Source organism: Bombus bifarius, unplaced genomic scaffold (assembly GCF_011952205.1).
Source record: "Bombus bifarius isolate JDL3187 unplaced genomic scaffold, Bbif_JDL3187 scf7180000008213, whole genome shotgun sequence".
In the NCBI taxonomy this organism is placed as follows: Eukaryota; Metazoa; Arthropoda; class Insecta; order Hymenoptera; family Apidae; genus Bombus; species Bombus bifarius.
In genome coordinates, this window is record NW_022884516.1 from 588,062 (window position 1) to 614,687 (window position 26,626).

The following is a 26,626-nucleotide window of genomic DNA, read 5'->3' on the forward strand; positions in this document are numbered from 1 at the left end:
ACATTGAAAAGTATTGTATTATGTTATTAACAAAATTATACTTTCTAAATAAAACAATTTAAAAAGCAAAAAATTAATAATATTATCTATAGCATGCAATCATGCTAGGAATATTATTAGTTCTACATTGTGACAAGGAAATAAAAATATATTTTTATTTTATTGAACCAATCTCTAATTCTAATTAACGCATAATGCAGTATTTAATAAATTTTACGATACATATTCAACATCATAAGGTATATTTTTGACACGCTAGAGTTTACAAAAGTAAACTTAAAAAATAAAGATTTTTACGTCAACAGATTTTTATCTTGTAAAATCCTTAAGTATAAAAATCAGTATCAAATATAATCAGTGTCAAAAATATCAGTATGAAAAACCTAAATATTATGAATGTGGCACTTATTATTCACAGAATATTTACTAAATTAAAACTAAATAACACTAAATATGTCTAATAAAATGTTTAGTAATGTCAAGATTGATTAAAGATTTAATTTTAATACAGATAATTTGCATTTTTTTATTGTCATATCGAATATATGTATAGGTTCTTTATAATCTAACATTTCAAACGAGATAATAACTTTTAAAGATTTTAATAATTTTCTAATGATTTTTTAGGTACTCTTTTTTTGTGTATTTTAATACTTGTGAGTGGAGGGGTGTATGTACAATACATTTTCGTCCTCGCTGTTGTTCATTATTTCAAAAAGATCTGTTTCTGGAACATTATTGGATAAACATTGTTTAAATCGCAAGCGTTTAAAAAGTAGAAAATAAGTTAAAAGTATTCCAATAGTTACCTAAAATTTCTTTTTTGCAGGGCACAGAATTTTTCCACGAATCATATAAACTAAAAGTTTTAATTTTAGGTTCAGGAATATATTTATATTCGTGACTGGACCACCCAATCGTTTCCAGTTGGTTGCTAAAAATTTTAAATTAAATATGTATTTCTTAATCCTAAACAATTATTTTATTCAAAATTCAAAATTATTCGTCAATAAGTAATTTATCAATGTTATTTTTCTACTATCAATTAAAGTTTTAACAAACGGAATGTGTACACTATGAAATAAATTGATCTTAAATAACACAGAACAAAAATTAATTATGTAAAAGTATATACACATTTTACAAAAGCTTTAAACCACTTTAATTACACTATATTTTAATTGTAATATAATTCATATTTACTGATATATTTCTTCCAGTTTATGTTTTTTAGGTGCTTTCACCAGTGGTTCAAATATAGGGATTGTTACTGGATAATAATGTACATGATAATGATCTATATGAGGCCTCTTTCTTGCTTCTTTTTTTTCTTTTGACGATTGAAACAAATCCATTAATAACTTTTTAGGGCTGAAATACAAATTGTCAATGTACGATCTGTTTTCTTCATATAATATCGTTATTAAACACACTATAACTAACATTTAATGTAAATCTAGGGGGAATGTATATATTTAATAAATGAAAATTAAAATTACTATAACACTAATTTAACAGTAAATTTAATTTAAAAAATAAGTTTTATCACCGACAAGACTAAAATTTAACTTTACTTACTGTTCGAAGAAAAATCCTTCAGACATAGGAACTAGCAATATCGGTAAAACTAAAATAAACTGAAAATCATTAAGAAGACTAATTTATATTTTTTAAATTTTAAGTATTCTGATGTATATGTTAAATTTGGAACAACAAATTATCACTGTAATCTTGAAAGTAAAAGCTACATTTTTCGAATTTATAATTTTTATATTGCCCACAAGAAATATAAAAATCTATAAAGGAAAGAATTATCGACACGAATTTTTCTTAAGTATTGATGATTAAAGTATAGAATAAACATATTATTTAGAATTTTTATTATTTACTTGCAACAATAATTCACTTTTCATTGTGAAATGCTAATTTGCGTGCTCTTATAATACGGTCTGATCTGCTATGTAGATCGAGTAATAAACTGAGTGTGCCAATGAAACACGACCTCCTTATATCTACCCGCTTGCTTTCCATTCCTGTGTATACCCCGAGGATTTTGTTCTGCGTAGTTTTTCTTCGTACTTCATATATATCTTTATGCGAACTTATTTTTTATTTTATTGTATGCTCTATGTACATAAGCAAATATCTGTCAGTAATAATTCCAAGGAGAAATCGACTCCTTAATAAATTTAAGAAAGTCATAAGAAATGTTGTAAATGACTTCAAAGTATCAATAAATAACTTATTGTAGCCATTTTATTCATAATTAAGGACATATCACTGTTTAAACCAGGGAAAATCAACAATTAACAATAAAAAATATATGTATATATTCCCTGATCCTATAAAATATCAGTCGAAAACGTTATAAAAGCGATTTACGATGCGCTTCCTTCTTATTTCGTACATTAACTGTCCTAAATAAAATTTTTTACGTGTGTTCTTCGCTGATTTATAAAGTAGTAAGAAAGTATACCTATTCATTTTAGGAAGTACAAGATCAATTATAAAAGCATCAGATTGATTGCACTCATTGCGAATACATATATGTATAATTTGTCTACATATATATAAGAATCTGTATTTTTTTAGAAAAGGAGGAGAAAAGAGAAGAAGAGGAAAACATCAGTTCAAATCAAAGAGGACTGTAAGAAAGAAAGATAATTTTTTTAGAAAAGGAGGAGAAAAGAGAAGAAGAAGAAAACATCAGTTCAAATCAAAGAGGACTGTAAGAAAGAAAGATAATTTTGTCTTTTTTTCGAAATTTGTTCTAGAATCAGTTCTGGAATCTATGATCTAGAGAAAGCTTCGTGACATAAAGAGGACGTATATATGATATTGACGTGTTATTGCTGGACAGGTTTCACTTTTGATTTTTCGTGTAACGTAGGTATGTATGTAATATCGTGATGGAATATATTTACAATGAATGGATGATACAGGTGTTAATCAGACAGAAAAACAGTAGTTGTTTAACATGAACTAATCGCAGCAAACGTATAATAATCAGCACAACTAAATAATTAATCAACGATTCGACTTTCATAAACGCAATCAACACTCTCTCGGCAACGCAACTCGCAATCACCGTTGATTCGTCTCTCGTCCCTTGGCAACCGCTTGTGGCCAAGATCACGTAGGCCTCCTCTTTCCAAAACTACGCGATCGAAAAGAACGCCTCGGCTCTCGCGACATTCCACGCGGTTCACCCGCCAACTCCTAGGCCCCTCGCTCGCGATACTACATGTATGTACTTACAGTTTATCTATTCATATCTAATACACATTACATGTTAAAATGTAGAACTCTTATAATGATGAAATGAAATAGAGATTTGTGTATAGTTTCTCGCTTACATTTTGCACTGAAATAATACAACTACAAAATATAATTCAGACATTATCTCGTGAAAGTTCATTTAAAATATTTATTTTAAATATTTTCAAAAATCAACTAATTCAATGTATATATATTAATTACACTAAATTATAGTATAAACTCATTAATTATTATTAATATAAAAAAATTATCGATATAATTAACGAAATAAAAGTTTCACACTGCATTATACACATCGTATCGTATGTATGTGAACGTATGTTCAATAGACCATATACCAAAAATATGGATTAGCATAGCTAAAATATAAAAATTGTCATTAATATTATTTTAAATTATATTATAATTGTATTATATTATAACAAATAATAAATCAAAAGTATAACATGAACAAATTGGAATTTAAGAAAAATTGCAATAGATAAAACTGTTTTATAAATTGAAAACAGAATTAATATTAATATTTAAAAAAAAAATTAATCATAAAGTGTTCTTGGTGTACTTTATAGTTATTTCATAGGTCTCCCTTAATTGATTTTCATAATGTATTTTAAAAAGTAACACAGAAAATAAGATGTAACAGGGTTTAAAAAAACATGGAAAATGTAAGAAATAGAATTCACTTTTGTTTTCAAACTTACAAAATAGATATGTTTCATTGCCAATAGATAACGAAATCAAGAAATTTTCTTCCGCGGAAATATTTATTTATTCTGTTTTTTCACAATAAAGAAGTAAATAGTGTCATATTGTAAACTATTAAACATGGTCACCAATACAAGGTGTTAATACTATGTTATATGTAATTTAAGCATTAAAGTTTTCCCTAAAATAAACATTTATTGAGAGATCAGTATGTAAATATTACATGTAATTTTAATTTTATTAAATCATTGCTTTTATCTTTATTAATTTATAAATTTATAGTTAATATCAGCATTGCATATATTCGGTGTTATCCTCGGTATTGGATTCCATTGCTTTCTTCTTTGAGGTTAATGTCTTTTGCTTAATGCCCTCTGCGGCATTGTATATTATAAATATATGATACTATAAATGCAATGTTTATGAATATAATTATTTAAATATATTATAAGAAAAATTGCTTAGAATTAATTAAAAAACTTTTTAAAAGGAAATCCCTATGAATTTGATTAAAATCTAAGACTATCGAGTCCTAAGATCGGACTTTCAGCATCAAAACATGTGGATGAACCGCGAAATAAAGGAGAAAGATAGAACAAAAAGGAAAGGTTTCTTCTCAAGACCACCAATTAAACTGCTCAATCGAATTACATTTAATAGGTCCTATTCTATCCCTGTGCCTATAAAATTGAAATTAATTTTGGAAGTTGTATATAAATTAATGAATACTGGAATAACGAATAATTTACTATGTACTTGTGAGGAGATAGTAGACATCTTGCGGCTACTGTTGAACTACCGTCACTCGTTAAGTCTATACACGTTCGAGAGACGTGACACTATATAAAATATCAGTACGAAACTATCGCGTCAGCGTATAAGAAGATAGTAATATTTCCAGTAGTATTGAAGTTTATTTTAAGACATCATATTCAGACAAATATCAACTTTTATTTGTTTAAATACTTGAAATATAATAGGAGTCAATATGTCGATTAACATGAAACGCACATAATGTATGTATACTGATGTATATACCTCCTCTTTCTTGGTGAGTAGTGCATGTGCATTTGCATGTGCATTAAATAATACGTAATACGATGAGAAGTCTATTTATGAGTGCAATTTTCATGTTATAAAATAAAAGAGTTTGATTATTGCAACGCAACGAAACATTTACTATATAATTGATAAATACGTAAACAGAGTATGATGTAAAGAATACTATATATGTACATACAACTATGCTTAATACGCATATATTAAATACGTATTTAAATGCGTTCTTACTTACGCACACAGCTTTTGCAGATTTTATTTAATGACTGTAATTTTATAAAAAATATGTTTTCACAAAGAGTCGTTCATTATTTTCATATTTCATGTATATAATTCCTTTATTTAGCTTTTATTGAAATTCGAATTACAATTAGTAATTTTTATGAAATAAAATATTACAAATATAGGCGATAATTCTATATATAATTGGAAATGTCGTAGTTAATTTTCAAAACATTTATGATGTAATCAAACTAAGTAACAATTTAAGGAAACAAGTATACTAAAATCAAGTATATTCATAGAATTATTATTTAATTATCTATTTAATCACAATCTATGTTATTAGACATATGTTTTATTGTAAACTAATTTCTTTAATATGTTTATTATAGTTTAAACTATAACCTTTAATGTAATAATTTATAACTCAAAATAAATTATTTCAATCTAAATTGATTATTTTAGTACAAAATAAGTTATAGAATCAATTTATTATAATAATCTTCTAGAATAATAGTAGTATCTAACAATTAGTTCAAATATAAGAATATATTCTTTTATTCGAAAGAAATAATTTTTCACATTTCTTATTTTAATTTTATGTAGAGGTTCTAATTGGAGCATGCACCAGCCTTTATGGACTACAGTTGCAGCGTTTCTGTTTATAAATGCTGAAAAATGCCACCAAAACAAAGGAAAATAGCTATTATGGGTTATAGATCCGTAGGTAATGAAAAATTATTATTGTAATTGAAATAATTTAATATACAACTGATCTGTTAACAAATATTATTATTTACATCAATGATTAGTTGCTTATCTTATAGTGTGTTTGAAAATTAAATGATTATCATATCATGACTAATAAAAATATGGAAAGTTTTAGACTTACATTAGTTTTGTTATACTAATTAATATCTTTATAAAGTAATTATTTATCTAATAATGTAACTTATTTGCTATATATGTAAACATACTTATATATTTATACAAATTTATAAACGCATACAAACATTTTATGTATGTAAAAATTTATGTTTCTTGTATTCTCAATGCTTATTGTTTTTTTTTTATTGTTCTTAATAGGCAAGTCGTCACTGAGCATACAATTCGTCGAGGGACAGTTTGTGGATTCATATGACCCTACCATAGAAAATAGTAAGAAGTACCTGTATCGTCTTACACGCTACTTCAAAGATTTCTAATGACATTGTTAGTAGTATTTTCTGCACATTCTGTTAGTAATTCATGCTGTAAATAATAGAGATTCATGAAAACTTATTATTGAATGAGCAAATTGGTATACTGAATTCAATGAGCCAATAATTGTTAAAATATGTTTAATATGTTTAACTTATAATTAATTATCAATTTTTTAGATTAATGTTTCCAATTATAGTTATTTATAATATGGAAAGTTGGTAATCTATAATTGTATAAAAATATTTAAGCTATTTCATTCTTATTTAGCAGAAAATTTTAGAAAATATAAGAGATAAAGAAATTATACAAGAGAGTTTTAAAAAGACATTATAATTATTTATAGACGCAGTTTACATTTTAAAACAAAAGATAAATTTTAACGAATATGGGTTTATTTGATTTTGTAACACATGGTATTTATTTTTATATTATGAATTTATTTAAATCATTATATCGAATACTATTTGACATAACTATTTAGTATAAAAATTTGGTATGTTAATTTTTCATACAGTCCAACATATCGTCTTAATTTCTTACAACATGTATATTATTCTTCATATTACTTTTAATGATTTTGCATTGCAATAAAATTTTTTAATGTATGATATATATAATTTTCTAAAATTTAGTTTTCATATTTGAGAAATAATTGTATTAATAGAGAATTATTGAAAGTTTCCCTTTGTTCTAAAGTGTAAGCTACATTTGCAAATTCCAACACTTTTAAACTCGATATAGTCTGTAAACTCGAACAATATACAAGGTGAGTCACCTGATAATTTAAGCTGAAATGTTTTCAATATTATTAACTATATTAGAAAATGTTCCGGATAAAAGTTGAATGGATTCAGAGGGAACATGTTTTGATGTTATTAGCTTTTCTGTAGGTGGGAGTATAAATGTCATGTGGAGGTCAACTCTGTCTCTTTAAATGGAATCATATTTTTTAGTAGAATAGACAATGCAGCGTGAGATTCTTTATAAAAGATTGCTAACCTACTTATGTCAAAAAATTATTAATTTAATAAATACTTTAATTTTTAGTTTATAAAACTTATTGTATGAAAGATAAGGGAAACAAATAGGGTCCCAGGAAAAAAAGAAAGTAGTATGTTACATCTTTCCTTGTCTTTCATAAAGTAAGTTTTACAAACTGAAAGTTAAAATATCTACTAAACTAATAGTTTTTTAGTATAAGTAGGTTAATAACTTTCTATAAGGAATCTTGCGCTGTATCGTCTAATGTAATAAAAAATAAATTAAATTCCATTTAAAAGACAGAGTTGACCTCTACATGACCTCTATACACCTACAAAAAAACTAATAACATCAAAATATACTCCCCTTGGAATCATTCAACTCTCATCTAGAACATTTTCTGAAATAATTAGTAGTATTGAAAATATTTCAGCTTAAACTCTTAGGTGACTCACCCTGTATATATTCAGAGCAGTATATGTACTTTGTACACTTCACATATTTAATTGCAGTTTTTATGTTGAATATAGACAAATTTCGATTGCATTTATATATTCTAATCTTACATTATGATATTAGAACATCTACATATTCATTATATTTATTTATTATATTTATTTAGATATTCTAATATTATATCATGTTATATCTAATATGATATTTTAGTAATGTATTTTTCCATGTACAATACTAAAATATATATATTTGATCAATTTTTATGATATATTAACATATTAAGCTATTTATATATTTTAGTAATTATACTGTTATTTACAATAACTAAAGTATTAAGCTGATATTATACATAATTTTCATGATTTCATATTATTTATTTTATATGCAATAGAATTTAATGATAATATTATTATTTTAAATGTGAGTAAATTTAATTTTCATTTAATAATATCATTATATTCTAAAACTTTAAAATTTATAATAGTTGAATAATTGAAAAAATATTAATATTTATTCTTATGGCATTATAATAGAATTTCCGTTTATTGAACTGTTAAAGATTTTATCCTGCATATAAAAATTCTTGCTCTTTCTAAGATACTACAATGGAAAATGCATATTTTATACATTGTTGCAATCGCAATTGTAGTGCAAAAGTGTTACGCAATAGTCATATTTTTTTCTAAATCAACATATATAATAATGTAATACCAGCGTATTATTATTTACATATATGAAATTTAAAAGATGGTAAATGTGACTTAATACTCATAAAAAAGAAATACAGAGCAGCGATAAGCTTATTGTTTTACAAATATGATGGTATTTATGTAATGACTTCGTAATTCAGAATAGATAAGTCATAAGTTACATAACAGAAATTTCAAGATCTTCAAAAATTTGGTTTGGTTTTCATGAAATGCTTCTCAATTTTATTTCATATAAATTACTCTTATCTATGAATAATGTTCAGGTACAAAAGGTATTTTATTGTCTGAATTAGTTTACATTATGTGCGGTTTGTACACATACCTTATGAATTATATTAACACAACACAAATTAGTTCAAGTACAGCATGATGTATTGTTGGCAATATGCATGAACTCGTCAGTTATTAGTTTTCTTGTTTTTTATATATTTAAGTATTTTACAATTTTTATTTATTATAATTGAATGTATTTAACGCAGTAGCATCCTACATCTTATCATCAAATTTATCCTTTGCTTCTTCAATTAAAATTTACAAAAAAGAAATAAGATTTGATATAAAAATTTGAAAGATGTCGGTTCTACTGCCTATTTTGACTTATTTTTTAATACAATTCATTTGTATATTTTCCAGCATTTACAAAAAGTACACGAGTAAATAGTCAAGACTATGAAGTTAAGTTGGTAGACACAGCAGGTCAAGATGAGTACAGTATATTTCCTACACAGTATTCTATGGATATCCATGGTTATGTCCTGGTATATAGCATAACGAGTGCTAAAAGTTTTGAAGTTGTACAAATTATTTATGACAAGTTATTGGATATAACAGGAAAAGTCCAGTATGTTATATTATTATTCACTTTATTAACTCATATAAAAGGATTGCGTGATAGCGTATATAATTACAAATGTATAGCATATATAATTTTAATAAAATATATTTTTATGAATTTCAGTGTCCCAATTGTATTAGTAGGAAATAAAACGGATTTATATGTAGACCGAATGATAACAACAGAACAAGGCAAGCGATTAGCAGATTCTTGGCATGCTGCTTTCCTAGAAACAAGTGCAAAACAAAACGAGGTAAATTTGTTTCATTTTTTTTAAATTACATTGTTACATGTGGATGATTGCAATGTAATTCTATTTTGTTTCAGTCTGTTGCAGATATTTTTCATACGTTATTGATTGAGATTGAAAAAGCAGATGGTAATGTACAAGAAAAGTCAAATTGCATTATTTCCTGAGCTATATTAGCTGGAAATATAATACGATGTAAATGTATAAAACCAAATAACAGAATTGGCATTATATTAATACACGTCCAAAAACAAATTAAGTGTAATAATATTAAAAATATAAAATAGCGAATGTAAAACAAATATGTTTCTTCTTGCTGTATAAGTAAAATATTATAAATATCGTCTATTTGAGAATATACGTGATTATAAGTATTTTTATTATTCACTTTCGCAATTACCATTTGACAAAAAGAGAATTGAGTTGTCGGTATTTAGTTTTATTTTGCAAAAGTACATATAACGAAATTTAATATTTTAGAAACAATTTTTCAGTTCTAGAGATAAAATTACTATTAACTTGGATTTATGTAAGTAACATTTCAAACATTTATATTTTTTCAAATATGCTGGAATAAATCATTATAAAATGTATAATAAAAATATTTACTTCTACACATTGGTAAATTAATACTTTTTATTGAGATATACAAATATCTATATAAAATATATGTGCCAGATATATAAAAAGTATGTTATGACTATTACAAATAGATTTTACATTTTTGTTTTGGTAGAAATTAAGCCACAAAAGGTGCTGCAAAATTAATCTTGGCTAAGAAATTAAAGATTAATTTTTTTGCATTGAAGTCTACTCACTATGAGAATAAGAAATATAAAAAAAATTAACTGTTTTCAATAAACTAAAACTAATAAATATATGGAAAAAAGATACATAAATTACGTCATTTATCTATTATCACTTTACCTGATGTACTTTATTACTTATCTGTAACCAATTTTTGTAATTTTCATTTTTTCTAAACTTCTAGTCGGTTAATTATCTATTTTACTTACTCCTTTTTTATTACTTTTTCTCATCTCATTTTCTTATTTGCATTTGTCTATTTTGCCCCATCTACCTTTAACAGAATTTACCACTTATTCCAATTCCTACAAATGATTTAGATTTAACTCTCACTATAGAGAAAGAACTCAAGGAAATAACTCTTTGTAAATTATAATAAAAGTTCAAGACGTCTTTTTGTCTCCAAAGAACATTTGATTGTTTAAAAGATTTTATACATAACTGCAGAACCTTGAACTGAAAATTCCAGACATGGAAAACATCCAAAGAGCTTTTTTAAACTGAGAAATGTCTGATTCTCTTCATAGGCATAAGATGATTGCTTACCAGAATTACAAATTCTTAAAATTATCAAATTTTTCAGGAAAATGATGAAGCGGAGGGAGGAAAAAAATATGAAAGATTTCACGATCTGTGATCTTTTTTCTAAATTTTCATAGACACTGGAACCCTTTAAGGGGAAGATTCGGGGTAGTCTCAGATTTTTAATGACTAAAATCATAGATATGTTTGTAGCTAAAACCTCCATCGTGGTCTGCTTCAGCGGATCAGGAAAAACGTAAGTAATATCTGGTCCCCGAGAAACGTTATGATACCGCCTCATGGTTCATCCTTGAAGGGGGCTTACACCTCCCCCCCCCCCTCATTATCACGACTCCGGACAACCTTATTCCCTATTCAAACAGTTCACTTATCAAAGATCGGAGTTAGTAGAAAGGGGGAGGCAACAGACAATCCTTCAACTATGACCCCAAGGTGTAAAATAATTAATGTAGAAATGTAGCTTTTTCCCCCTACTAGCCTCCCAAGAGTGTACATACAATCTTGTAGAATTTGATAAAACCCATATAATCAAGGAATTTGAATTTTTTGATACAATCCTGGTACAATTCCGCTATAAACAACTGATAAAAAGAATCGAACTTGCAACTTTCGGCCAGAAAGTCAAGATATTTTAACATCACTCGAGTATTCCCTCTATTTTGTGTTCTTATTATGTACTATTATTTATTGTACGTGGACTATGGATTTTATCAATGTATATATGTTTGTATATATGTATATATGTTTTATAACATATATAATTATTTACAAAGAAACACACAGATTTCGTTGACCTTGAAATATGTTGACAAGATCATATCAAAAAATTCAGTTATTTGATTATACAAAATTATGTTGGCGACGAAATAAAAATTTTGCAGTATAATCAACGTAATGTTGTTTACGATTTCTGTACGTTCTGTAACCCATCTCTGAGAAGTAATGTTGTTCAAATCCAAGAGAAAAAATAAACTCAAAATGTCAATAAAAGATGGATACTGAAAAAAGGGGCATCTGGTGGTCAACGGCTGCATTGTTTCGGCAACGGCCGCCGATGAGCTCTTGATGGAAAAGAAACGAACGAACAACTGTTATGCATGCCGAGAGAAAAGGGAAATAAAATGAACACCATACAATTACCTGCACCTTCTCAGGATGTCGCTACTCAAGTGCGTGCAGGCTTTCCCATCCCTTCCATTTTAACATAAAGAAAGCCAATTGCAATGGTGATTAGAAGATTAGAATTTTGACGGATAACCAATAAATGGGTTTCCTTGATCGTCACAAATTATTTCGAAAGTTATGAATTAGATAATTCACGATATATAGAATTAGTTAATTAGTTTACGAATTAAGACAGAAAGCAAGCTCGCGGTTGCTATAAAAAATTTGAAATATAAAGTGTCTTCTCCGCTTTTGATATAGGAATGTTCAGAGTTCAGGTCTGTTTATATGATAGTGATTCCGACGCATCTTAATCCTGAGTCAAACGTGTCGAAAAAGAGATAAACCTGGGCAATTCTTAGAATACACCTACCCCGATAGTATTCTCCATTCGGATTCGAAACAAACAGTATTAAGCGCGGGCTACGGCGTTACAGTTTTGACAAGCAGTTTTCGTATCTAAATATCGCATGCTTATGACAGTTTCATGCGCAGATGCGCAGTAATTATAGGTATTGAACGTATTTTACTCTATGATTTTACCAACCTACATAGTATATACTGGTACATACTATTTGTCTTTTCATTCGTCTCTGTCGGCGGATCTACGTATTGTTTAAGTATCAAAAATTAATTTATAACAGTAAAGATGTTACGACATATTTTACAACCAATTGTCCGAAATACACGAAATGGTAAGCTAGTAATATTACTATGTTTTATTCCATGACACCAAGATAATATATTATTGAATAATCTTATATAACATTGAGAATTTGATATTGCTGAAAAATGTTTAATAGCAATTACAAAGCTTAGTTTATATATATACATACACTTTTCTTAACTTTATCATTAGTAATTTATTTGATTAATTCTTTTGATACTTTCTGGTATTTAATAAAGAGAAAGATTTTCTATTTTTGCATAAAATTACTTATAGCCAAGAGAAAAGTTATTTTAATAATGATTCCCTATATTCTATTATTTATTATATTTCTATTAATAACATATATAATATTAAAGGTGTAAGATCATACCATGTACCTAATGAACTTAGACCACCAAGTATGGATGAAGTGCTTGTACCACAAGGCTCGTGGCAGCAATCACATGCTAAAGCTCAACAAAAATATAACTTACAGTTAGCAGCTGGTATCATTATACTTGGTGCTACTATAGCATATGTATGCATATATCAAATAGATTACTGTTTTAAATTTTGTTAAACTATTTTTACTTATATTATCTTAATTTTTAGGGTAGGGTATCTGGATTGCTTTGGCTTAACTTCCGTCCACCAAAACCAGAAGATAGGCCTAAAAGTTCTAAATAAAATGAATTCAAATATAATATTATAGCAGATAATAATTATAACAATTGTATGATTACTTTATTGTGAAAAGTAATAGTAAAACATTTATGATATATATAATCCCTATATTATATAATCCCTACATTTTTTTAATTTATATTTACAAATAAAGTTTAGTAACTTAACATTTACCTTAAAAGATACATATATCTTCTCTATTTTTAATATCTCTACATTAAAAAAATTTTCTTACATTTTTAAGAAATGTAAAAATTATTAAGAGTAAAAATACCAGAAGTATATAGATTGAATTTTATTAAATAAATAAGCTTGTTTTATTTATCTTATTTCACAAGAAGACACAAACTGAACAAAAATCTAAATAGTTCATATGAAAATTAAGTATTTACATTTTCTTATCAAGAAATTACATTATTTTGTTATTGTTATTTCAATTTAAATATTAATATATATTATGAAACGTTTATTTTACAACTAGTAAATTATTAATTTTTTTCAATGAGATCGAGCTATTTCTGAAAAAAATTCTAAAATATCTTGTATAGTAAATTCAAGAGTTACCATACTATCTGGATAACACCTTTGAATTAGCTCTTCTATGTATATATACTGCGCGATAAATTCACCTTGCATTTCACGCCAAACAACCTAAATAAAAAATTATACAATATAAGATATAATACAGAAAAATGAATAAATTATTCGTATTTTTAATTTACTTGTAATAAATTTTCTTCTTCGCATAAATGTTTCTCAACCTTTCTGTACAAATTTTCTAAACCTTTTTTAACTTCTCGAGCAGGATACTCTTTTACGACACGTCTAAGTTCTTGTTTACTAAAAGCCATTTGATAGCTAACTTCAGATTCTTTAACTCCAGCACCAACTTTTGCTTGCACGCCTTCAAAGAATAGCTGTAAGTATATATTATACATTATAATAATTAAAAGAAATACTATAGAAAGGCTAAGAAAAAAGATTTAAGTCACAAACATTCAGTTTTTCTAGAGGTCTCCCAAAATATTGTGTAACATATGCACGTAAAGCATCCTGATATTTTTGTTTAGCTTCCTTTCGTTCATGGTCAAATATAGGTATTTTTAATTGTGATAGAAGATCATATAAATGGTGAAAGTTTTCTAAAATATAACACAATTATTTATTTAGCGCTAATAATTTTAATTATTAACATACACAATCATAATTAAAGTATAAAGTTAATAGATTTATCTTACCCATTTTAATAACCTCTTGTGGAGTTTTATGATGTTCTCTGCTATGGATGACAATAGCTTCAAACATTGTACTCACTAATTTAGTATACCACTTCTCAAGATCAACTTTTCTATCTGAATTTTTAAAGATTTTTTCTGCCGTTCTTGCAAATGGTCCAAAATTCTCTACATATGGTAAAATACCACATTTATTTCTGCGATTAACTTTAGTATCACAGAGAATTGATTGTAATTGTGTTTGCATAAATTTATCAAATGCTCTTTTAACTTGAATTAGAGCAGAAGCAAATGTCATAGATAAAAATGAACCAGTGTCTTGCGCTGACATAACATGTTGTGACAAACGTACCAAGACATACATACACCAACTGAAATACTTTTTGCATTAATTATTCTGTAAGCAAATTAAACAAAAATTAATTGTAGAAATAAAAATTTTATAAAATACTTACAAACTATCGATTTTATCCAGAAAGGCAATAAAATTATTTAATTCAGTTTCTAGCGATGGAAATATAGCCGCCATTGTAGCACGCACTTCTTCATTTACTTGTCTTTCTAATTTTTTACTTGCTGTAGAAGTCACTGATCCAGGACTTGCAGCTCCATTACTAACATTATCTGTTTCTTCCATTTCACTACTCTAACACATTTAGATAGATACTTAGTTTTTGAATATTGTAATAAATCTGTAACAACAATTTACATACTTTTGATGGAGAAAGAACAGAATCTAATTGTAGAAACGAAATGCAGAATGCTTGTTCTGCGAGACAGACCGGTTGCATTTGAGAAAGCAGACAATCAAGTACCGAGTCTAAAAGATTTCCTTCCCCTACTGGTGCCCATGTTTCACCACTTAATAAGCAAATAGGTGCAGGATTCAGTAAATCTTCTACTTTTTGGCCACTAGACTTTGATGTATTTGCTTAAAAATGTACATTCTTGTAAAAAATGAAAATTTATTATTATTAACAATGAAGAAAAAAAGTGTAACATATATACCTTGAAGGCGTTTACAAATTAGTTTATTTTTTGCTTCCTCAAAAAATCGCTTTAAATCCCTTTTATATAGTTTACTCATTGTATCTGTATATACTTTAGTTAACTGTATAAAAGCCTTATTATCTAATGCTCTTAATAATTGCATTAGCTCTGTATATGGTTCAAGTTCATGATGAACTGCTTGATGTGTTGGAAGAATTAAATCTGTCATTGATGTAGACATATCTCCAACATCATTGCCCTATAACAATATTATACTTCAATATCAATGATATTTTAATTTTGTATTACTTTCATAGGCACACATACCAAATGTATGAAGAGATTATTTAAATGTCTAGCAACAATTACAGAAAATTTTACTCTAAGTTTATCAAGTCGTCTTTTTTGTTCTGTTACTGCACTTAATTTATCAAGTCCGGGTGGTAAAGGAGCTGTTATTGCTTTTAATAGAGCAGCGCCTGCTTGGCTAAGTTCTTCTTTTTCTCCTGGAAGCTCAGCTTCACTCAAAACACGTTGGTGAGTTGGAGAAATATCTAATTGTGACTTACAGGATTAAAATTATTTTATTATTACAGAATTGGGATTAAAATAATTACAGAATAAAAATTTTATACAAATAAAAAAAGTTGTAAAATGTAATAAAGTAAAAATTACTTACTATTACTGTATTCAATTGATCTAAGAGGAGCCGTGCATTATTATTAGCTGTATGAATCGCCTGATTTTTTTGACCTACACGTGCCATAACTTCCCTAATTCTACCAAGGGCCTCATCATAGGCTGCAAGACGAGATTCGACAATAGAAGCTTCAGTTATTGCTGCTTCTATACTATTCATTAATTGAGCTACACATGCTTCTGATGCCAAAACTGATTGTACATTTTCCTGTATTAATAAAAAGTAAATTCCCTCTGAATTGAGATTTCTCTTAATAAGAATTATAATTCACTAAAACTATAATTTTACCCCATCAAGAATTGAAAGATCCTTAGAAAGGGTTTCCATAAAAAGTTCCGCATTAGAGACTGCATATTCACAATCCTCCATTAATTGTTTTAAATCAGCAGCTTCTTTTTCAGTAATAGGCTGATAATCAGATGAAATAGGAGATGTTAACAGCTCTAAAAATATTTTAATGTTAGGATAACTGAAATTATTTTGTCTATATTATACATTACATATCTATTTAAACTTTAAATTCATATAAACTTAGTAATATCAAATAATCATATATATGTAAACAGATATTATTTAAAATATAAATAAATAATAAGCTAATTACAAGCAAACTATAATGTTTACCTGGTGTGAAAGTAATACTATCACTTTCCTTTAATGAACTGGGATCTATAAGTAATTCCTTTGGAATATTTTTAAATTGTGGCCTTTGGGCTAAATTGCAAGAATAAGTATATAAATTACTTATAAATGTCCTTCGTTCTTGTGCTGTTGTCACTGACCATTTATATACTTTATCAATGTGCAATTCTATATCCATAGAATCATTTTTAACGCCATCCACAATTTGAATATCGCTTAAAGGCCATGATTGTTTCTTCTTAAATACATTTTTATCATTCTTTTTTACTTGGTATAAAAGTAAAGATGAAGGTGAATCTGTAGTTGTAGTTAAGCACAAAAAGCTCATTTTCTTTTTTCTATATGCTTTACTGACATAACATACGCTTAATAATTTTTCATCACTAGGTGTAAACACTTCCCTTTGTAATGTATGTCTTATTGCTGCCATAACTGAAGTTGAAGTTTGAAGTTGAAGTTTGAGTTTATATAATATACAAGCAATATCACTTTAAAACGTTATTTATAAGTAAATTCGCTAATTTAAAAGGCCTGTAATAAACAAATTGAGAATATCGTGTAAAATTTTACAAAATTATATAACTTTAGTCATCTTTAATATTTTTCAAATATTATTACAGAATTAATACCTGTTAGGTTAGTGCACTTTAATTTCAGTCACATATCTTTTATAATTTATTATTCGTTACAAATTTATGGCAGAATATAATTTTACATATTTTATATCAAAGTCAATCACTTGATTTGTTTACGAATCTGTCAAATACAATGTCTTGTTTGCCAGTTTTTTAGTTTACTGACAAATGTAAGTACTAACTGGTAGATACCTGGTACTAACCTCTACTAACTACCAATTACCAGCTACCAACTACCAACAGTAGGTACATAGCCAAGTTCAAAATGTGTTTTATTAAATGCAGAGATTTGTATTTCAATGCTAAAAACTAAATCGCACATTAGCCTAATTGAAAAACATAAATTTAAAATAAATGACTTAAATGTTTTAGGCCTTTACACATCCTTCATATACACTGAATAATATTACTGAATGTTATTAGAGATTAGAATTTCTTGGTGATGCAATACTTGGTAACAGAATGTTTAACCATTTTAGAAGTTATTTTAAATGTTTATTGATCAATATGACATTAAATGGATATTTAACGTATTATTTTAGATTTCTTAGTTTTAAACTATATTTATGAAAGTTGCAGATATTAAACCCTGGTCAATATATTTGAATTGTAATAAAAATCCTATGCATTATACATAAAAAATCACATTTGTAAAAATAACTTAACGATCTAAACATATTTTGCCATAGGTAACTATTATTATTTGTGATAATGTATATTTTTTATTTAGACAAATATAACATAGTGAATATAGTCAAATTAGCAAATATATTCTAAAAGAGCCAATTCCTGAGTATTATTAGTAATAACTAATACTTCATCTTTGTTAGAATTATTTAACAATTATATAATATTTTTCTCAGGAAATTAACTGTTATTGATGATACGAATATTATCATGGTACCTTCAAAAGTAATTATTGTTGGAAAAATAAAACATTTTCATGAGTACAAATAAGTTTAAATAACATGCTTTAAAAACCTTGATATGTAAAAAAGTAAATCAAGATTATAAGATATACTAAGAGTTGTATTTATACATTGTTACATATTTAAGGTATTCAAAAGCCCCAATTAATAAAAAAAAATTTGATTTAAATAAAACAATTTTACAATATGTTACTAATTCTAATATAATATAAAATTCTTAATGTATCCTGATTAATTTTCATTTTTTCTTTTTTTTAATGATGGTCGTTCGAATACTTGCTTCATTCCAGCAGCTTGATTATTGTGGAATTTTAAATTTTGTGCTGTTTCTGAGATCCATGGTGAATCAAATTGAGTAGTATCTTGATCAACTAGATGAGTATATTTAGTTCTACCACTGCGTCCAAAGTTTTTCACTTGCATAACTTTGGGTAAAATCGTTTTATCAAAATGATCCTCCAAAGTTGCACCAGAGAAATCTCGCTTGAATATATTATCCTCTTTATCTAAGTAGAAAGCTCCACGATGATAATATTTTTGTAGAAACTTATATTTTCCTTTGGCTGCTTTATTTGTAATGACTTTTGGATTTAAGCGCGCTTCTTGTCTCCGCTCTTCTTCTGTCATGTTACGTATTCGTTCAACTTCAAGTCGTTCTTTTTCAAGTCTATAAGAAATGTTTTAAAAAATATTATAAAAATTTTTATATGTATCAAATAATTGTTATTGTAATAACGATACATACTGTTCTCTTTCTTCACGATCACGTTTAATTCTTTTTAATTCTCGCAATTTCCAAGCTTCATACTCAACTTCATCATTCTCATCATCTGTACAAACATCTTCAAGTTTTCCTTCATGCTCACTGGTGGTTTTACCTACTTGTGCTTCTTTTCTTATTGCTTCTTCTACCATCTATGTAATAAATAGAATAAAGGAGATAATCACTATTAGTTATTGATTTATTTACTAGTCATATAATTAGATTTACCCGTAATGTTTGTCGTTTCCGTTCTTCTGCTAACTTTTTAGCTTCAATTTCCGCTTGTTTTTGTTTCATTGCTTCTTTTTCTTTTTCCATTACCGTAATTCTGTCTTTCTTACGTACAAAAACTGGCTTCAATCTTGGTCCAGTTTCTTCCTCTGAATCTGTATATTCTTCATATTCGGAACTTTCCTCCGAGGTATCACCTGACCTCTCATCTTCTTCTCCATGAATTAATTCTTCTTCATTTTCTTTTTTTGATAAAACCCGTTGTTTTAATGCTTCGCGTCTTCTCTCAATTTCAGAATCTGATAATTCTTCATCTTCTGACGAATCTGAACTTTCTAACTTTATCCTTTCCCGAGTTCTTTCAGGCTCAACTTCAATTAATTCTGGTTCATGTATGTGTCTATGTCTCTCTGCACGAATTTCTGTATTAGATTCCTTCTGCTTTTCTAAACGCGTCAATCTTCTTATACGTGGATCATCTTCATCACATATTTTCACTTGCGAATGTGTAGGGGTATCTATAGAAATTTCATTTTCCTCATAACTTTTATGTACACGCCTTTCTAAGAAATCTTCTTCTTCGGACTCTTCTTCTGAGCTAGCAGCTGGTGCATAATCAGGTCGTTTACCAGAGACATAACGATGTACCTTTACTTTTTTCATAGAAAGTTCACCTATAAATTCAAACAAAATTTTTTAGGTATTGTAACGCTTAAGACATAATTCACAGAAACAACTGTTGTTACTATTTATCTTTATATTATTGTTACTATTTTTAGACGAAAGAGGAAGATAATTATTATAGTTAGTTAAATATTAATTACAATATTTAATTACTAACCTTTATCATTTTTTACAGGTACGGCACCAGCAGTACTCTGAATTCCCATTGGCGCAGGTGCCAAAGAATTATTTGTAACAAAATAATCCATCATCATTTTGCTAATTCACAACATAAATTTTTCAAGCAGTCTAAAGATATTATAAATTATACTCTATCTATGTCTTGCCAATAATAGTCAAACACACCTGACCGTGGTCAAACATTTTACACTTAAAAATATATATGATATAGATGTGCTATCGACCACTCTTTAAGGCCATGCCAAAAATGCATATGATTCTATGAATGTAAACAGTAAATCGTTGCTAAACTCTATGTCGTACCGTCTGTAACATGATCGTAATGAAATTACGAAATATTACTTTAAGTACAAAAATTAAGTAAAAATATTTTAGTGAAAACGTGATATTATCAGTAAGAATTGTTATTTATTAAGTTAAGAATTTCAAGGATAAGAAAATGTTCTAAAATCCATCAAGTTTTAATCGCTGTTATTAAAATATGGTGTTGAATCTATAAAAAAAATTAGTTCGTGACAGAAATTGATTTGTAGGTAATGGCGCTGTATGAAGTCTTTTAGTTGTTCATTAGTAGTTGGCGCGAGGTCGTAAAGGGCACTTGGTATCTGTATTTGAATGTAAAAAATAGAAAGTTTTTATAATTGATATTTCATTTTACTGGAATAAGAGTCAAAAGTTACACAGACAAAATGTTTTGGGGTAAGTATAATCACGGTTAAGAATTATCTGATGGTTTTCCAAAATTTACCGGTATAAAGTGTTTTAAAATGGTGTCGCCATGTGGTTTCGAAAAACGGTTGCTCCTTATGAAAACAATATTTTACGAAAAGGAATTTGTATAAATATTAATAATAATTTTATAATTTCTTTTTTTTTAGGTTTAATACTGGAACCAAATAAACGATATACACAGACCGTTGAAAAATCATTCCATGTATCAATGGCTAGTTTAAATCTTCAAAAAGCCGGTAATATTAATAAATTCGTCTTATGCTAAATTTAAATTTATAAATAATCGTTTTAAAATTTGAATAATAATCTAGCATGTTATTCAAATCTTAAATAAGTAATTGAAAAATTGAAATTTGTTATATTTCTAAATAATAATAGTATGTCATTTTATACTTTATTTATTATAGATGACGGTGTGGTACAAGTGATGTTATACTATGAAGGTACTAGTTATTTGTTATGCAATTTAAGAAAGAGCTCAACGTGGCAAGTGCCACTTGATTTAAATTTTCATGAGGGAAGTACAATAGCATTTATATGTCATGGCCATGGTCATGTACATTTAACTGGTTATTTAATACCTGATGAAGATTTGGACTTGGATGATCTAGAGGACGTAGAAGGCGAAGAAGAAGAAGAAGAAGAACAGGTACCACAGTTGGTTGACAAACAATCAAAAAGAAAAGCTATAGATACCTTAAAGAATGAAAAAAATACTAAGCGTCTTAAACAAGAAATTGAAGCAGAATCTTCTGATGAGGATATAGAACTAGATGGCATGAATGAAGAAAATGATTCTGATGATTCTGAAGAAGGAGATGAAGAATCACTATTAAATGAAGATGAAGATGAAGATGAGGATGAGGAGGGTGAAGAAGAAGATAAAGAGGAAGAGGAAGAGAAAGTAAAGCCTCAACAGAAAGATAAAAGAAATAAACAACAACAACAAAAAAAGAAAATACTAAATGGAAAAGAGGCAAAGCAAAAAAAAGATAAAAGGGAACAGCAACAAAATGAAATAAATACCCAAAGTGATCAGAAAACAAGGGTAGTAGAAGGTGGAGTGCAAATAAAAGAATTGAAAGTCGGTAATGGTGTTCTTGCCAAAAGTGGAAAATTGGTTTCTGTATATTACGTGGGTCGTTTAAAAAATGGAAAGAAATTTGATGCAACAACACAAGGAGATGGTTTTAAATTCAGGCTTGGGAAAGGTGAAGTAATTAAAGGATGGGATGTTGGTATTCAGGGAATGAAAGTAGGAGGAAAACGACAGATCACAATACCTCCAGCTATGGCGTATGTATCATTCATTTATGTGTGAACTAAATTTAAATATATTATTCATATTACGTTTTACATGTTTGTTATAGGTATGGAGCAAAAGGCTCGCCACCTGTTATTCCTGGTAACAGTACACTTATGTTTGAAGTGGAACTTCGGAATGTACATTAAACTTTTATGAATATTTAAGTATTGTTAAGTGATGTATAATGTATTTTAAACTAATAAATGTAATACCCTTTTTCATTATCTTATAAAACTTCAATTTTCTTGAAAATACAACATAAGAATACATAAATAACTGTGTTGGAATACAAAGTAAAATTACATTTTCATATAACTATATGTTATTGATATACAAGATGACGAGCTATTTGTTTCTAGTATTAGTATCAGTAATTATTATTAGTAATAGATTTGCGAGAAAAGCAGAAGAGGATAAAATTTTATTATCTTTTATATAGGTAACACAATAATTTGAACAAACTTTTTAAATCTCCCATGAATTTGGCGTAATAACATGAACATCCTAAATATAATAAATACTTTGCACAAGATGTATACTATGTATATGCATAATATACTTATGGTTATTTAAAAAGTTGTAAACAAATATAAAGTTTAATATTATACAATAAATTATATTCGGAATAATTGTGTTTATAGACAAGTTTCATTTCAATGCTTTTTCATGGAATTTTCGTCTTGATTTTTTGTCCATGATAATGTACAAACTCCATTTTTACATTCCTTTACAAGTTGCGGGGGTTGTTCATTATTTGTTAATTCTATTTGTTTGTTTCTGAACTGCCACCATTTTATAAATAATGGCTGTATCAAGAATCTCCATATAATGAGTAATATTGGTATAGCTACACATGGTATACATACCATTTTAAGCCAATTTAGAACGAAATCTGGAACAATGCAGGTTATTATATACTAAACTACTGATTAACTTAAAAATTATATTTTTCTATACAGCTACTTTCACATCATTAATGTAAATAAAAATTGAATTCGTACCTTAAGTCAAACAAATGTATTTTTCTTTCTATTACTCAAAATAATCGAGCAAGTAAATAATTGAGATAATCTGAAAATATACAGGGGGATATAACCTTTATATCATACGATTAAGTATTAAATATTTAAGTTCATAACAATTTATTCTATTATTTTATGCATAAAAGAATAATATTTTTATCAAAACTTAAATTTGGTATGTATTATTTTTTACTATATTTCAAATTATCGAATTTTATTTAACGGTAGTTGTGTTATACGTATACTGTATACTCACGTCCGTGAAAACATGCGCAATGATTGACTTCAACAATTAAAATAATGTTCTATATCCAAGCCAATGTTTCCTTCATTAAAATACCTAATATATCTTTAACAATTTTATTTTTAAGTAAAAATGAATTTAAAAAATGCAGATAATCATGCTATTAAGGAAAAATCAGCTAAGCTCTTATAAATTTAATTTTCTTTATTCATTTAACTAAATTTTTAATCATATAATTTTCATGTCTTACAGTTTATCTTAGTTATATTACTTAATATTACTTTATCTGGATATACATTGCATATTAATATTCATACATAAGAAAACATGGTCACAGCCATATATTGCTAACAGGATTTAGATCCTATTATTTTAGCTTAACAATATAAGGTACTAAAAGCATATAAAGCAAGTGTCAGTCAGTATTTTTACTAGAGTTACGAAAGTACTCTGATTAAGTTGTTATGATTTATAAATCGAATTACATGCTTCCAAATACTTTACGTCCTTTTGTTACTGATAAGGAAACAATGACGACACTTAAAACAAAGAAGACTAGTCCGAAGAAGGCGGTCAGAGCTCTGCACCATTGTCGTTTTCGTTTTGCTTTTGCAATTACACGACCTAAGCGTTCCGCTCGTGAAACGTCGAGCGTGAAATCTAAGTCTTCGGCAAATCCTCGCACACGATAATCCCAATTATTTCTGTTGGATGAGAAGATTCTACCTTTGTTGAATGAATCACCGTCACTGCACTCCAACTGCTGAAACATCAGTCTTGATACGTTGGTTACATTGACATTGTGAATACTGTTATTTGCTCCTAACGTTATTATGTGCAAAAAGGAATATACATTACAGGTGAATCAGGTAATGAATCTATTATATGGCAGTAATTGCTTTTATCTCTAAAGAGTTAGATCTATTTGTAACGATTTGTGCATCGAGTAAAGAAGTCGGTTAAAAGATTATACAATATGCGTTAAATTTATAGCTCAGAAGTATTTCACATAGACTTACCATAGAGTATTCTGGTTCGTTAGAAATAACTTTATCCCGGTCCTGTTTGTTTTCTTCATTAATATTGATCGCCTCTTTCGTATCACTTCTAATACAACGGTTCAAGTATATGTTTTTCGTTTTTTTATCGAGAGCAATTGAACGATTTAAGCATTTGCAAACGTGCGACTCAAATGTGTTTTTATTGTTCTGCAGTGTTAATTCTGAATTTGTTCTTTGACAATGATTATCCATGAAAAGTATAACAGGTGGATTTTCTTTGTTTTCTGATTCATCGTGCGTCTTGGTTTGTTTGTCATTTTTAGAAGACGACAAAAATCTGTGAGTATGTTCACAAGTGCATAAGCAAGTGTACCATGGATTGTGCAGATAAAGGTGTCGTGTATTATCGTAAAGTTTTGAGTTTACTGGATTGATTTTCGACGACGAATTTTTATTGCTACTTAATAGACACGAATTCTTGTCGTTTAAGAACGATCGTTTGCTTGGTAAAAAAGAGGAATTATGGTAAACGTACTCATAAAGTCCTCCTTTCAAACCAATTCCTTGGGCCACCTTATACGAGATATTGTGCAAGATCTCTTCTGGTGTCATAGCATTTTTGCCTTCTATCACAGAGTTTAGTGTTTGAGATAATTCAAGGAGGACATCGTGTGCTGATATACTTGCAGATTTTTCATAATCCCAATCGCAATATGAATAGGTATATGCGCAACTGCATCCGTAACATGTGTACAAAGCTATTATAAACCGCAACATGTTTTACTGTTTTTATAAGACATTAAAAGAAAAAAAGAATCTATTTGCTTACTATCATATTCGGGATTTTCTTCGCTCTGATAGAGTTCGCGCGGATTGGGAAATGCAGTCGGCCAAATAGGACGTGGAATTGACTCGCTCTCGTGAATCACAGCAAGACCTCCGCTGAATTGATCCTTCATTGTTAAAGGTATTCCTCGAAAAAGACTCTGACCGGAGACTGCTGATGTGTAACAAGAATATGAACCAGCCGACAATGGCGGAGAATGGCTGGAGTAACCGGAACTGGTCGAAGTTCGGCAACATTTTTTTAGATTATTTCGCGTTGTGGTCGTTGTTACTGTTGACGAACCGGCTACGAATCTTGAAACATCAGCCTCTAGCGAGTCAGCCTCTATCCTGAAGAATAATTTTTTCTGCTTTATATCAGTATTTCAAAATATTTAATTAAAAAGTGATAAAAGAAGAAGTTTCACTTACCATTCTATCTCATGTAAACCAATTCGTGGTACCGCGTACAGATTGTCAGGATTGCAAGTGAATCGCTCATTCGCCGCATATAAAGACAATTTAGTAGTTTCACTGTCAGAGCTAGTTTGGTTCCCACCTGAAACTGCCAAGGCCGTTGCGATTGCGGCACTGGAACAAAACTTCCCGCGTTCCAGCATCCCCTGTTACGATCCAACCTAGTACCACCTATACGAAATTCCCACGAAGTCTTAAAAAACTATCACATTCTTGTATGTACTTTTAACGGTGCCATCAATAAAAGCTATTAACATTAATACAGATAAACAACTATGATTTTCAAAAATAATTGAATATGCCATACGGGTATAAATTGCGTACGAATTTATGTATTCGTACCCGGATGGTTCGTGGCTGATGACGGTGTTACCGCATGGATTAGATGCAGGTTCATCTAGGGCCAGTAACCACCGTTGCATGCTTTTTTAGAATAATCGCCCGCGGGCTAATAGCCACGCGTTTTCATTCTTAAGTTCCTCC

General features: G+C 28.1%; 7 protein-coding genes and 1 long non-coding RNA gene across 15 annotated transcripts; 3 read left to right on the forward strand and 5 right to left on the reverse strand.

Moving 5' to 3' along the window:
* Positions 1-133: 133 nt before the first annotated feature.
* Positions 134-4,871, reverse strand: LOC117210875. Of its 7 annotated transcripts, none has more exons than XM_033454288.1 (6): positions 4,741-4,870; positions 4,278-4,664; positions 1,579-1,637; positions 1,204-1,371; positions 810-934; positions 136-727 (listed from the first exon to the last, which is right to left on the reverse strand). In XM_033454288.1, the coding sequence occupies exons 3-6, from the start codon at positions 1,602-1,604 to the stop codon at positions 648-650; spliced, it is 399 nt and encodes a 132-aa protein (XP_033310179.1). In that variant the 5' UTR covers positions 1,605-1,637; positions 4,278-4,664; positions 4,741-4,870; the 3' UTR covers positions 136-647. The 7 variants fall into 7 exon arrangements, with proteins under 7 accessions (XP_033310177.1, XP_033310175.1, XP_033310172.1 ...); XM_033454285.1 differs by having other exon boundaries at positions 4,274-4,664; XM_033454286.1 differs by lacking the exon at positions 4,741-4,870 and having other exon boundaries at positions 134-727; positions 4,274-4,674.
* LOC117210871 (GTP-binding protein Rheb homolog) lies at positions 4,757-10,099 on the forward strand. Of its 2 annotated transcripts, none has more exons than XM_033454274.1 (6): positions 4,757-5,035; positions 5,872-5,992; positions 6,352-6,423; positions 9,249-9,456; positions 9,574-9,703; positions 9,778-10,074. In XM_033454274.1, exons 2-6 carry the CDS (start codon positions 5,944-5,946, stop codon positions 9,865-9,867), a joined length of 549 nt encoding a protein of 182 aa, XP_033310165.1. In that variant the 5' UTR covers positions 4,757-5,035; positions 5,872-5,943; the 3' UTR covers positions 9,868-10,074. The 2 variants fall into 2 exon arrangements, with proteins under 2 accessions (XP_033310165.1, XP_033310166.1); XM_033454275.1 differs by lacking the exon at positions 4,757-5,035 and adding an exon at positions 5,453-5,555 and having other exon boundaries at positions 9,778-10,099.
* A 2,621-nt stretch (positions 10,100-12,720) lies between these two features.
* LOC117210878 lies at positions 12,721-13,552 on the forward strand. The gene is made up of 3 exons (XM_033454291.1): positions 12,721-12,909; positions 13,241-13,401; positions 13,476-13,552. The coding sequence occupies exons 1-3, from the start codon at positions 12,864-12,866 to the stop codon at positions 13,548-13,550; spliced, it is 282 nt and encodes a 93-aa protein (XP_033310182.1). The 5' UTR covers positions 12,721-12,863; the 3' UTR covers positions 13,551-13,552.
* Positions 13,553-13,835: 283 nt separating this feature from the next.
* On the reverse strand, positions 13,836-17,985 carry LOC117210864 (exocyst complex component 1). Its single transcript, XM_033454264.1, has 12 exons — positions 17,744-17,985; positions 17,097-17,645; positions 16,761-16,915; positions 16,452-16,679; positions 16,100-16,336; positions 15,791-16,031; positions 15,496-15,713; positions 15,238-15,428; positions 14,786-15,153; positions 14,544-14,689; positions 14,270-14,464; positions 13,836-14,198 (listed from the first exon to the last, which is right to left on the reverse strand). Exons 2-12 carry the CDS (start codon positions 17,542-17,544, stop codon positions 14,046-14,048), a joined length of 2,580 nt encoding a protein of 859 aa, XP_033310155.1. The 5' UTR covers positions 17,545-17,645; positions 17,744-17,985; the 3' UTR covers positions 13,836-14,045.
* Positions 17,986-18,757: 772 nt separating this feature from the next.
* Positions 18,758-20,778, reverse strand: LOC117210865 (microfibrillar-associated protein 1). The gene is made up of 4 exons (XM_033454265.1): positions 20,514-20,778; positions 19,670-20,346; positions 19,424-19,593; positions 18,758-19,345 (listed from the first exon to the last, which is right to left on the reverse strand). Exons 1-4 carry the CDS (start codon positions 20,608-20,610, stop codon positions 18,910-18,912), a joined length of 1,380 nt encoding a protein of 459 aa, XP_033310156.1. The 5' UTR covers positions 20,611-20,778; the 3' UTR covers positions 18,758-18,909.
* Positions 20,779-21,056: 278 nt separating this feature from the next.
* LOC117210867 (46 kDa FK506-binding nuclear protein-like) lies at positions 21,057-22,798 on the forward strand. The gene is made up of 4 exons (XM_033454267.1): positions 21,057-21,235; positions 21,415-21,504; positions 21,676-22,564; positions 22,639-22,798. The coding sequence occupies exons 1-4, from the start codon at positions 21,226-21,228 to the stop codon at positions 22,718-22,720; spliced, it is 1,071 nt and encodes a 356-aa protein (XP_033310158.1). The 5' UTR covers positions 21,057-21,225; the 3' UTR covers positions 22,721-22,798.
* On the reverse strand, positions 22,559-23,873 carry LOC117210879. The gene is made up of 2 exons (XR_004488166.1): positions 23,576-23,873; positions 22,559-23,466 (listed from the first exon to the last, which is right to left on the reverse strand). It is a non-coding gene; the product is annotated as an uncharacterized LOC117210879 (long non-coding RNA).
* A 208-nt stretch (positions 23,874-24,081) lies between these two features.
* LOC117210924 lies at positions 24,082-26,371 on the reverse strand. Its single transcript, XM_033454377.1, has 4 exons — positions 26,099-26,371; positions 25,671-26,017; positions 24,860-25,599; positions 24,082-24,603 (listed from the first exon to the last, which is right to left on the reverse strand). The coding sequence occupies exons 1-4, from the start codon at positions 26,284-26,286 to the stop codon at positions 24,322-24,324; spliced, it is 1,557 nt and encodes a 518-aa protein (XP_033310268.1). The 5' UTR covers positions 26,287-26,371; the 3' UTR covers positions 24,082-24,321.
* Positions 26,372-26,626: the final 255 nt, after the last annotated feature.